Raw genomic sequence first — 13,018 nt, 5'->3', positions numbered from 1 at the left:
AGCGCATTTCCAGTTAAAATTTATTTGTCCCAAGGCACCAAGGAGGGAGGGGAGGAACGGGTGCCACCCACAAGATGGCCGCCACCGCCGGCCGCGGGCAGGTGGCGCTCGGCGGGGGCCCCGCCTGCTGGCGGCGCATGCGCCCTGGCCCCTCCGCGCCGCGGTAAGATGGCGGCGCCGTGAGCGGCCGTTGGCCATGAGGAACCTGCGGCTGCTCCGCGCCGCCGGGCGCTGCCCCGCCGCCATCCCCCCCGCCGCCCCGCAGCGCTTCTGCCTCGGCGCCGAGCCCGGTGTGGTGCTGGTGGGCTCCCCAAATGGCCTGGTGGAGCTGGGCGCCGCCGGGCAGCCGGTGAGCGCCGCGGGTCGGGGCGGTGTTAGGCTAGGGAGGGTGGGAAATGGAGGGGGGAGAAGCTTCGGGTGGGGGGGGGGGGGACACATCTCTGAGGAAAAAATTCCTATTAAACCGTGCTCTGATATCTCTGAGGCGTCAAATTCTTCCCGTGGGTTCGGTTCTCAAGCTAACTTGCGCAGGGGTTTGGGGCTTTCCTGGGGGCTTCTCCTTTTAACGTTTTTAAAGAAGGGCGCTTTCTAGAAATCCGCGTTGTGAGTGCTATCAACTCTAAAATACCTTCAGAACTCAAAAAAGTACTCAGAAGCCCACTTAATACACCATATTCCTTTATTATTATTCGTTTTGTGGGCTTTTTGTTTCCAATATATGTGATTCTAATTAAATTATTTTTATTTCCATAATGTTTCCACGTGCAAAACACGTGTGCAATTAAATAGAAGGAACTGGATTATCTGACAGTTGTAAATCTCATCCTTGTTTTGCTGGACCTGAATGCACACCCAAATGTTTTTGTTCATCAGAAATTTTCTGTGCTGTGTCTCTGTAAAGTCTGAATGATCCCTTAAAAATACGGGGCTGCTTTAAGCAGCTACCTGTGCACCTCTTAACGTTAACAGTGTGTGGAGCACGTAAGGGCAGTTGAAAGATGATAAGCAAGACAAATTGGAATTGTCGTTTATTGTGTGATCTCTTACATGATTTTTTTCATCATCTGCCTAGCTTTTTTAACACAAGAGAACTTTCACAGTTTCCTATGGATAAAGGAAGAGAAGTGTTTGCACATTGGCTTTTGTCTGATACATCCACGTGCTAGCTGCTGACAAGCAATGCTTTGTGTAACTGCGGTAGATGAAATACTCTCTTAGTTGTTACTCTGTCATTTTTGTAAAAATGTCTGGTGATGTGGAGTTATTAAGCTATTGGCCTCTCCGTGTCCAGGTGACAAGAGAAGTTTCTTTGACTGCAGAGGGTTTTATGCCAGAGGATTTAAGTGGCTCCATCGTCGGTATCGAAGATATTCCAGAGCAAGAATGTGTGTGTGTTGCCACAGCAGCTGGAGACATCCTGCTGTGCAATCTCAGCACAAAGCAGGTAACGTGGCAGGAAAGAGAGAACAGTACAGAGAGCTTTCAAGGGGAAGGTGACAGTTTGGGGGACAGTTGCATGTTTATTACATTGAGCTGCAGTTAGTCTTCATTTCTTGGATAGATAGGTTGATTTCTGTGGAAGCCTTGGGCAGAATCAAGTACAAAGTATACGCTCCATAAATGAACCAGAATCTAAACTGCAGCTTGCAAGTCCACAGCCTCAGTCCTGCATGCTTGCTCAGGGGGCTAATGACATACGGTCAGCAGCACTGGGTCCATTGGACAAACAGTATCACAGAAATAGGATATTGCTGAAACTCCATACAGAATAATGTAATCCATAACTCACAGGTTTGTTAATGTTTTATTATCAGTCACTACAGAACTTTGTGCTTAGAAAATTGTGCAGACGTGAGTTAAGTGGAGAGAGAAGAAACAATTGTATGTTAAGATTTGAAAATTGTTTGGAATAAAATATGAAAACAAACAAACAAAAAAAACTAGAAAAGACCGAGGAAAGACCAATATGTACCAGCTGATTAAATAGACAGGAACTGAGACACTTGCTTTCTGTACCCTCCTTGTTATCCAGTTTGTACTGTCTTCAGTAAAATGCTTAAACACCACAATAGCATCTTCTGAAGTCTGCCTCACCTCTGACAGTATCAGCCCAACGGTGCAGGTGTATGTAGGTATGAGATGACTGTGGTCTGTCCGGGCTGGCTGCCAGTTTGTGGTTATTTGCAGCTCACCTCTTTGGGTTCTTGTTTGGGTTTGATTTGCAAATACCTCTTAAATATAAAAACAACTATCTATATCTGAAAAGCATGGCCTTCATTGCAACTCAGTGTGTGTCATAAAGGGAATAAAGATCTGGTACATGGGACTCTTCTTGCACTGGTATATGGGTCAGAGCTCATATTTAACTTCAAATCTTTTATTTCAAGGCTTTAGGCCTTACTTTCTGAGCTATAAAGTTGTAACTTTTGGTACAGTCTGGGCACCAAGAAGCCTTGGAGGTTACTCTGCTTGTTCTGAAACCTGTTGTATGTGGGTGATACTTACTGTACAACAGTGTATAGTCCTATTCTTACCTGGGGGGGGCAAAAAATAAAAGATATCCAAGCTTAATTTCTTGAATCAAATTATCTTGCACTTCATTATGATTGTTCTGTTCCGTGGCCTTTTGCGAATCAAGGTAACAATGCAGTGGGCAGAGAACTATTGTCACGGTCTTGTTTATACACCCAAAATGTCTCAGTAGAATGGATTAGTTTTTCATAACCTTCTTTGAAGGTAGTTCAGCTATCACGTTTGGCATTTACAAACAGCTTTTGGGGTCAGGTTTTGAATGGATATAGTGCCACTTCAGTGCACATCAGAATTTTCTAGGAAAGAACAGTTATGTCTGTGTTGTGTGACATCAGACTGCCTACCAGTAGAACCACAGACCCAATCTGTGGCAGTATTAATTACTGTTAAGACTATTACATGCTAATGTAAGACTGAGAGCTGCAAAATAAAACTCTTGGAAAAACCATGTGGCAGAAAATGCTGATCTGTAGGTTATTTGGGCTCACATACATAAATAGCACGGCTCCGTCATTTGGTTAGAAATACTTCTTTTTGTTTCATTCAACACAAAGAGTGAAATAACTACAGTGACTTTTCTAGGTATGTGAGGATTTCCTTCAGCCAGTGACTGATGCTGGGATGATGTTGCATTGATGTTGCTGCTCAAACGGGATACTGCTTCTGTTTTACAGGTGGAATGTGTTGGAAGTGTGGACAGCGGCCTGAGTGTCATGAGTTGGAGTCCCGACCAAGAGCTTGTCTTGCTTGCAACAGGTATTAACAACCACCTGTAAGCTTTCTGCCCGAGGAGTGGAATTCACAATGACCAAAGTGTAAAATACAGATAATTTTAAGATAAGGAAAACAAGATACAAAGTCATGAAACTGGGAGTAAGACTCTGAAGAAGAGAAAAAAGACCACCTGATCCTATATATTGTTTCATTTTATAATCCTTAAAGAGCTTTAGTGATCCCACCTGAAGCTGTTCAGACCCAAAAAGGTGACTTCTATAGAAAATATTTAATTAGTCTTTCAGGTCTTCCAGGGAGGTATATTTTTTGATCTTGCATTAAAATGTAAATATTCCTGTATTATAAGCCCATTAGATTGCTTAATAAATATTGCTGCTTGTCCTCTGGTAAGAAATATCTGTTACAAGCTTTTCTGCAGATATATCTCTCCTTGACAACAAAGTTAACCTCAGTCAAAACACAAACACAAGGTATCACATGCTGGAGGCAAACTCTGGAGATCATCTTTTCCAACCATTCTGTTCGAAGTGGGTTACCTGGAAAACGTTTCTGGGAACTGTTCCCAGTCAGGTTTTGAATATGTCTAAGGATGGAGACCCTACAGCCACTGTGGGTGGCATGTTCCAGTCTTTGACCACCCACACAGTAAAAAAATTAAAAGTAAAAAGGATCGCTTCCATTGACTTACGGCACTGCTTCCAGTGCAGCTCATGCTGTTGTTGGCATCCTGTGCAGCAGGGGCATATTGCCTGTTCATGTGCATGCCTCAGGACACACAGGGCATTTTCTGCCAAGATGCTTTCCAGCTTGTTGTCCCCCAGGTCTGTCCTACTGCCTGAGATTATCACTTCCCAGGTGTGGGACTTGTCTTTTGTCCTTGTTAAGCTTCAAGAGGTGTCTGTCAGCCTGTCTCTTCCACGTTACAAGGTCCTCTAGATGGAAGCACAACCCTCTGCTGTGCCTGCCTCTTCTCCCAGTTTTGTGTCATCAGCAAACACGCTGAGGGTCCTGTCATCCAGGTCACGCATGAAGATGTTAACCAGCATTGGCTCTAGGTCCACTGGTGGTGAAGTATCACTTGCGACCAGGCTCAGGCTGGATTTTTCATCGCTAACAAGCTTTAGGACTTGTCTGTTCAGCCAGTTCTCAGTCCACATTCACCGTTCATTGATCCATCCTGTCTTCCATGAGTTTGTCTGTGATGTTATGGCAGACGGTGTCAAAAGCCTCCTCGGAGTCAAGATAACAACCACTGGTCTCTCCATATATCCACAAACCGTTATTTCACTGTGAAAAGCAATCTGATAGGTCTGATATGATTTCCCCTTCATAAATCTACACTGACTACTGTCAGTCACCTTCTTCATACCTTGAGTAAAAATGTTTATGAAGTGCCAAGTGCTTACTTCAAAAGTGGAAAGAAATCTTTAAGGCTAGTTCAGGAATTATGTTTCTGAAGAGAGAGACTTTAAGGTGTCCTTGTGTTCTGGTCTGAGATTTTCTGCTTCGAAGGATGCATTCTCTTTTGTATTGTGCTACCATTAGAAATAGTCTTATACTCAAGTCCATTACAAAATAGTAGGATAATAAAGGAAAACGTTTTGATCTGCTGGAGATCTCAGTATTAATGCCGTATTTGATGTCTACCCTGCAGGTCAGCAAACTCTCATCATGATGACAAGAGATTTTGAGCCAATTGCTGAAAAGCAAATCCACCAAAATGAGTTTGGAGAAGGTAAGAAGTGAATGAAATAAAGTTTCTTGGACTGTTTTTGTTGTTGTGTTGTAAGCACATATAAAGAAATGGAGTGCTTACTAGACCCCAGGAGACGTTTTAGACTGTAGTTCTTCTGGGCAGCTGGAAGGGAATGCCGGTATTGTATTTGTCAGTGGAAATTCAAACAAGTTCCTTGCACCGGAGAACTTTCTGGGCTATGTCAATTTCCTCCAATTTTTTTAGAATTAAACTTTAATGGATGGAGTATGTGGCGTGATGCTGTAGTTGTTAACCACAATGTGCAACGTAACTCTGTAAACCTTCTACTACAATGATTATTTCTTCCTCAGGAAAGTTTGTTGCTCTTGGCTGGGGTAAAAAGGAGACGCAATTCCATGGATCAGAGGGAAAACAAGCAGCACATCGCAAACAAACGGTATTGGGTTATTTTTCTTACATTAGGTCCATACTCCCCAGAGGGAAGATATGTATAAAGAAAGTTTCTGTTGTTTCTGCTCTGCTAGTTTGACACTGCCTTTCCAGGTAGCTGTTTTCATAGTCTCCTTCTGATTGTTTCTGTTATTTGGGATTCAGCATTTTTATCCTCTTCCTATATCAGGACAGCAGCTGGAAGTACTTAAGGCTGGTTCATATGGAGCTCAAAGCAAGATTTGTAAGTGCTAGGCCTTGCTGATGTAAAGCCACCCTTGAATCAGCATGACAGATGTTACTGAATGTGTTCTCTGTATCAAAATATTTATATATCCAAAAGCTGTAGCATGTAGTTCAGCTCGCTCCACGAAGGCAAGAGTTTAAGGACTTGGGCTACTGACTGCCACCAGTCACATGAGGTGATTCTCTCTGTGCCTGTAAGTTTTAGGTCTTTGTTCCTTTGTTTGACTCTTCTTCATTTACATATTTATGAAAATTCAGGTAGCTAATAAACTCCAATTGGAAATGAAAACTTAGGGGAAAATGTGTGGCCCAGATTAAAACAGTCCTGCTGAAATATGGTAGGCTACCACGAAAAGAAATGAAATGTGTCCTGCAATAGCTTTACTATTAGGAAGGATGGACCAGGATAAGGTTTGGCTGTATCTAGAAAAATAAGCCTTGAAAAATGCTACTTCTCATCCCAACTTTTGTGTGCCATACAGTGTGGCAGCATGCCTTTCCCTCCTTCCAAGGGATGTTGACTCTTAAGTAGTGGTTGTGAACAAACCTTGACTCACCCTTGCAGCATGTCCAGCTCGGGCACAGCTGGTCTGTAAGGAGAGACTGAGGTGAAAGGGAAGCGTATCATGATCATAGAATAGATGGTCATATGGACATACAGGAGGAACAGATTGAATTGACAGACAGTTTTAATACTAGCATTTCCTGAAATAACATTCTGAGTAGTGAATTCTAAACTTCACAGTCTCATGATTGCTTAATGGGTTTGTTTCATGCCGAGCTTCTTGAAAGAGCTGTCTTAGCAATGCAGTCTGCTTAGACAAAGCCAGCAGTTTCCTTCCTAAGCTTTGATGCGACTTTCTTTTGTATGACTTCAGGAAGTATCACCTACTTCAGCCTGGGATGACAGCAGGCCTCGGGTGACATGGAGAGGAGATGGGCAGTTTGTTGCCGTGAGTGCTGTCTGTCCAGAGACAGGTATTGTACCAAATTCCACTGAAATATCACAGAATTTCACAGAATTTTCTAGGTTGGAAGAGACCTCAAGATCATCGAGTCCAACCTCTGACCTAACGCTAGCAGTCCCCACTAAACCATATCCCTAAGCTCTACATCTAAACGTCTTTTGAAGACCTCCAGGGATGGTGACTCCACCACTTCCCTGGGCAGCCTGTTCCAATGCCTCACAACCCTTTCAGTGAAGAAGTTCTTCCTAACATCTAACCTAAACCTCCCCTGGCTCAACTTAAGCCCATTCCCCCTCGTCCTGTCACCAGGCACGTGGGAGAACAGGCCAACCCCCACCTCGCTACAGCCTCCCTTGAGGTACCCATAGAGAGCAATAAGGTCGCCCCTGAGCCTCCTCTTCTCCAGGCTGAACAAGCCCAGCTCCCTCAGCCGCTCCTCGTAGGACTTGTTCTCCAGGCCCCTCACCAGCTTCGTCGCCCTTCTCTGCACCCGCTCAAGCACCTCCATGTCCTTCTTGTAGTGAGGGGCCCATATCAACTTGTTTAAAAGGCTTCTTAAGTGGAAGTGAGACAAGGCAAGAACTGGCTATTGTCTGTGGTCTATTGGCCACTTAAAACTGGGAATTTGAGCTAATTAATTGCTCCCTCCTCTGTTTTGATTCAAGGGTTCAGAAAGACATTTTGTAAATGCGGTCTTTTGAATGCTTTCTTGTCAGTTTGGTTTTCAGTCCAGTGAGAGGTCTGAAGAGTTTACTACTGAGTAGTTACTAAGTGAACTGGTTTTTTCACCATCTCTAAGCCACTGCTTGAGCTCTAAGCAATCTCTTTCAGGTTCCTAATACCAAGTGCATGTGTCTGGGTGTTGCAGTACCCACAGTCCCTCATAGTAAGAATTTGGCCTTGCAGCCTTTATGTATTGATAATGCTTTTCTCTGGGTTTTGTAATTGTCTTCCATGATTGATATTCCTGAGCAGTTTAAATGTTTTGGTCAGTATATTGAACTGTACCAAAGACCTATTTTTCCACTAGTTTGGGTTTTGACCCTCAGTACTTCGGATCAGGAAGATTTTGAATAATACAAGACAATTTAAATGTTTTGCTGAAGAGCAAAACAGCTACCACTGAGCTAATTCGAACTGAAATTCCTACTTATTTGAGTAGAGTCACTCAATTACTATGGAAGAGCTTCCTGAGACTGAAGTTTTGATGTGCTGTTGTTACCCATAAGGTGTACAAAAGCAATATCCTTTCTATTCATGAACATCTGAATTTGCTCTCCCACCCTCATGAAAATTAAGATTCTCTTCCCGGTATTTTCTTACACCCCTTTCTCCCTGCCTTCTCAACCTCTAGGTGCTCGAAAGGTCCGGGTGTGGAACAGGGAGCTTGTGCTGCAGTCAACAAGTGAGCCCATCTCGGGATTAGAACAAGCACTGGCCTGGAAGTGAGTAGCAATGAACCTGCTTAAGGGCTGCAGAGTGCTTGTTTTTATTCCCTAGCCTCTGCCTTTTGCTTAGCATTAATTTCATTCTCCCATGTTTATTTTTCTCAAAACTTGAAGAAAGCCATCTTCTGATCCATCATGTGGAAGGGTAGCCCCGTAAGACCTGAAGAACTTGCATTATATGTGGGAAGAAGGGATAGATTCTCTGCACTGTCTCAGTATCAGGTGGTTTGGGATTTAACTGTGCGAAAAGGAATATTACAGGTGCCTTTGCCTGTGCTGACACTTACCTGCTCCCCTGAGGATGTTAGGGACCCTGTGAAATGTTTGTGCTGCACCTATGACTTTGTCTGAACGGTGCTGAGGAAAACAGATCTCCTGCTGCCCTTTTCTTCATTTCTCATGTGAAAGCTTCCTCTCCGGAGAGAGGGGAGATGATTGGTGTTTAAAATGACAGTTAGTGATTGTGTGAGCAACCACTGTTCCTTTTACTTGTTTTTTTGTTTGTTTGTTTTTTTAAGGCCCTCTGGAAACTTGATAGCATCCACGCAAGAAAAACCCAACAGACATGATGTGGTTTTCTTGGAGAAGAATGGACTTCTTCATGGGGAGTTCACCCTCCCGTTCCGGAAAGGGCAGGTCAAAGTGAGTGCCGTGTCAGGGCTTCTTTCATTAGACTGTAGTGGAGAAGACGACTAGATCTTTATCCAGATTCTAAGAGGAAGTTTTTGACTTTGCAGTTAGTGCTGGTCCTAGTGGAAGAGAGAACAGTGAAGATGCAATGCCTTCTGCAGCTTTCAGTACAGAGCAAAACTGGGGTGTTGTACCCCTAGGGTACTGCTGGCCTCTGTATACTTTATATTAGGCAAATGCTTCAGAAACGCCATTTAGGATGCCAGCTCACCCAGGAGTGAGGTGAAATAATTCACATTGTCCCAAATAATGTAAGTGAAAATCTGCTACTAAGGCGTGGTTTCAACTTCTGCCTTTGGATACTGAGAGGTCTTTTGGCAGATCATTTCTCAGTGCCAAGGTCAACAAAGAGAATTCTGCTGTCCCATTTGTGTATAACCTCTTCAGCTGTGTACAGCTGCTGTGATGGGTTCTGCTTCAGGGCGCTTTGCTCCAGCTGTCAGGAGCTTTGCAGTATGCAAGTACTGTGTTAGTACCTTAAGGCATGTACCTTACCTTGTTGAACATAAGGAACAACTCATGGTCTTGAAAACTGATCTGAAATGTACCCAGTCTTTGCAGAGGCAGCGGTATCCAGTAAGAGCCATCTTTTGTTTCTGCAGGTTAATGAACTGCTTTGGAATGCAGATTCCACGGTCCTGGCTATATGGCTGGAAGAGCTGAAGACTGAAAACTCCAACCCAAACAGTTACGGTGAGAGCGCTCTGTGAGGCTCTGGATTTTACACTTGCCTGTGAATGTGGTCAGCAAAGGATATTCCTCTGCAGGAGAGGAGACTTTGGGATGGCTTATCTACAGCTTTGAGATCCCTCTGCAGGTCAGGAAGAAACGCTAGCTAGCTTGAGCTCAAAGCATCTCCCAGGTTGCTGTATCTGAAGGTGGTATTACATGGAATGCTTAGGGTGTGATCCCTTCCCTTCTCAGAGAGGGGAGATAGAGGAATTCTAAGATCAACTCCTTTGATTTAAATCAGGGGTTGCAATTTTCTTGTGCAGGGTGTTGTATGACAGAGCCCATGGTCTGGAGGGTAAAACTGTTAAATCGCCTGCAGAAGGGCAGTGGGGAGGGTTTGAGATGGGTCTCAAGTAGTAATGTCTGGTAACTTTATTTATTTTTTTTATCTATAGTTCAGCTATGGACCACAGGGAACTATCACTGGTACTTGAAGCAAAGTCTGCATTTTGGCAACATGGAAAAAAATAAGCTGGTGTCACTGCTGTGGGACCCAGTGGTCCCATATAGGCTGCATGTGCTCTGCCAGGGCTGGCAGTACCTCTGCTATGACTGGCACTGGACCACAGACCATGGGATGGGGCAGAACAGCCAGCACGTGGCAAATGTGGCTGTCATAGATGGAGGTAAGACTCCTGCTTTCAGTAAAGAACCTAATAAGAGCCTTTCTGACATTTGAAACTTGTTACAGCTTGGTTTCTTTCTGCTTTCTTCCACAGATAAAGTGCTTGTCACGGCATTCCAGCATGCTGTGGTGCCTCCGCCCATGTGTACCTATGAGCTTCAGCTCAAACAAGCAGTTAATCAGGTTGCATTTCACACAGATCCTAAACATAGTGGAGACATGGCTGTCCTGGATGCTGATAACAAGATCACTGTGTACAGATATGGTGAGAGTATGTTTCACTATTGCTTTTTAACAGAAACCCTGTCCCTGACACTTGGAATCAATCTGGGATTAGCTGTACAGGGTCTGTTTGAGCTGCCCAGCACTTCCCGAAGCACTCCTATGAACAGGGTAATACTCAGTGTGCTGTTGGACAAGAGACCGCTGCCACAGCCTCTCGGTTATGCTTTGCGACATTACAAGGTAGTTCTGTTCCTCAGGGTGAATGTTAATAAGGAGGAGGATGTGCTGGTTGTACATGTAGGGGTGGTATATTTTATATTTTCATAATCACTTCCTGTAGCATCTGTGTTTTTTTTATAAGGATGAAAATGGAAGGGCAGAATTCTGTTGGCAGAATGTCTGAACTCTATTTTGTTCTGTGTTTGTTAGGACAGAGGACAGTGAAGGATCCCGCTATCAGGTTAGGAGCTGTGGGTGGAAATGGATTTAAAGCCAATGTGGAAACGCCACACCTGGATAAAACATACAGGTAATACAGAACTAGTGCAACTGCAGAGTGGACTCCTAGCCATGCTGTGTGTCTCTACAGCCAGGCTGTGCCTAGGAGGATCTTGGCTTTCTGCAGTGAGGTTTTTGATGTAAAAACTAAAATTGAGTTCTATTTTCTTCATGGTCTTTCTTATTTCATGACAGGGTTGATCTGGGCAGCAGCGCCGATGAGATGATGCATCCTCTTGGGCTCCGATCTCTGACGTGGCTGCCAGATGACAGCTTCCTGGTGGTCGGTCAGAATCAGCGTGCTTCTCAGTCTGTCCTTCACCACCTGACTGCAGCACCTCATGTGACTGGAGCTGAAGAAGAGCACCTGAATTTACGGTACAAGAGATTGCAACAGTGGGTGAGGTCTGAGAGTGCCTTGGGGCTTAGAAGGAATTCTCTCGTGCATCCTGGAGGCTGTTGGGGGACTGGCCTTGGGGGATTTGGCTGTCTTCCTGCAGGAGAACAAAACAGCTCATGAAGCTGCCTGCATGTAGTCCTAATGCCTACGCCCAGCCTAACAAGACGTGGTATGCCAGCATGCCCGTGTCAGTGCGGGATATCTCTGTTACCTTCTCTGAAGTCCAGGCCCTTGGAGCAAGTTTCTCAGTTCTACCCTTTGTCCACATTACTAAAGTCCAGAGAGGACTGGTAGCCTTTTGTTATTCCTGTCTTCCTCCTGCAACTAACTGCTGGTCTTTGTGCAGTCAGCATGAAAGGAAGCCAAGTGGACTACAAAGATCTGCTTCACAGAGGGATCCTGAGAGTCACTTTCTGCAGCACTTACAAGGCAAAGGCAGGGTAATTTGCATGTGAACTGTAGATCAGAACAAAAGAAGTGTGGGTTTTGCAGGGTGCTGTAAGTGTGCAGACAGTGACTAGCACAGCTAGGCAAACACTAATTGACACAAGTTGTTAGTGCTCTTTTTTTACCAGTGTCAGCTCATGTAAGTGTGAAAAGACTGAAGAAGGATGTAAGGATTTACATGACAAAGATATGGGTCCGGGCTGGAGATCTACACCCTTCACTCTGGCCCCAGGGAATGGAGGATTAGGGTGTTAAATGTATCAACCATGACTGATGCTCTGTGTCTTCTGTACCTTGCTTCAGGTTATCTGTGCCTGTAGATGGAGAAGTGATAAGCCTGTGCTGCAGCCCAGTGACCAAAACTGTAGCTCTACAGCTGGCCGATGGACGGATCCTGAAGTACCTCTGGGGTAAGCTGGACCCTATTAAGGCCCCCTGGCCTGAGGTGTAGTTGTTTTAAAAAAATAAATAAAATCTTAAAACATTTAATGATGATTTGACTTGCAGGAACATGGGAACATGACCCTTGATAGTGGTTAGTGCTGGATTTCATGCTCCTTCTAGCCCCACAAATTGATTAGAATTGGTGATTTTCAACTGAGAGCAGTTAATGTTGTTGAGAATGATAGCTCTGACTTTGTCATTTGAAAAGATGACAACAGGTTTAGAGGTGTCAGAAGTGGTGACTGAATTGCCACATCCTTGGTGCTTCTTGTTCTGTAGTAGAATAAAGTCGCTTCTGAGCCTCTAGAAGTTACCACCTTCTATTCTGCCATGTGCTGGACTTACATTTTAATATTCCTCCTCTCCATGTCAGATACTGTCAGATACTTGCAGCTGTGGTTTCCTGGGATTTATATTATGTGGCTGTAATGTCTGAATCTTAGGCTGGAAAACAGTCTGATCTTCTTTGCTCTTCAGAGGCTTCTCCTCCAGTCCTTGAGCCCTGGCAGAGTAGCAGTGGCTGTGCTGTCCAGTTCCCCCAGCTTTGCGTGCAGACTGCTCTCACGAGGATCGGTGGTGAAGTAAGTAAGACTGTGAGCAGTTTGAACTCCTAACTTACTTGTTCTTTGTGTCAAACGTGCACCATAATTTTCTGCCCAGGGTCCAGTGATACTTAACTGGGTTCTTTGTAAGGCCCTATGCAGATCTGACAGCACATCTTTCCTTGTCTTCTAGAGCATTTCTGATGGCTTGTAGGTAACATCCAATCTCCCCTTCCTGTTAATTTCATGAATAATCTAATTGAAGAGCAAGAAATTTCAATTCTAAGATTTTCATCAGTTACTGCTGTGCTCTGTGAAAACAGCATTTTGCTCTGTTTTA

The 13,018-nt window shown here is 44.3% G+C and overlaps 1 protein-coding gene across 1 annotated transcript in view; it reads left to right on the top strand.

Annotated features, from left to right (window-relative positions):
- Positions 1 to 157: 157 nt before the first annotated feature.
- Positions 158 to 13,018, top strand: part of ELP1 (elongator acetyltransferase complex subunit 1) — a 29,693-nt gene continuing 16,832 nt past the window's right edge. Inside the window, exons 1-15 of the mRNA XM_084305450.1 lie at positions 158 to 349; positions 1,292 to 1,444; positions 3,207 to 3,288; positions 4,922 to 5,002; positions 5,335 to 5,420; positions 6,538 to 6,637; positions 7,982 to 8,072; positions 8,594 to 8,717; positions 9,368 to 9,458; positions 9,893 to 10,123; positions 10,217 to 10,387; positions 10,777 to 10,876; positions 11,041 to 11,223; positions 11,996 to 12,102; positions 12,614 to 12,717. Of these exons, the coding sequence (XP_084161576.1) occupies positions 197 to 349; positions 1,292 to 1,444; positions 3,207 to 3,288; positions 4,922 to 5,002; positions 5,335 to 5,420; positions 6,538 to 6,637; positions 7,982 to 8,072; positions 8,594 to 8,717; positions 9,368 to 9,458; positions 9,893 to 10,123; positions 10,217 to 10,387; positions 10,777 to 10,876; positions 11,041 to 11,223; positions 11,996 to 12,102; positions 12,614 to 12,717 (1,857 nt within the window). The 5' untranslated portion in view covers positions 158 to 196. The remainder of the gene's footprint in view (positions 350 to 1,291; positions 1,445 to 3,206; positions 3,289 to 4,921; positions 5,003 to 5,334; positions 5,421 to 6,537; positions 6,638 to 7,981; positions 8,073 to 8,593; positions 8,718 to 9,367; positions 9,459 to 9,892; positions 10,124 to 10,216; positions 10,388 to 10,776; positions 10,877 to 11,040; positions 11,224 to 11,995; positions 12,103 to 12,613; positions 12,718 to 13,018) is intronic.

Source organism: Netta rufina, assembly GCF_964035555.1.
Source record: "Netta rufina genome assembly, chromosome: Z".
In the NCBI taxonomy this organism is placed as follows: Eukaryota; Metazoa; Chordata; class Aves; order Anseriformes; family Anatidae; genus Netta; species Netta rufina.
Note: the sequence above shows the minus strand (reverse complement) of the source record. Positions and strands in the feature narration are given on the sequence as shown.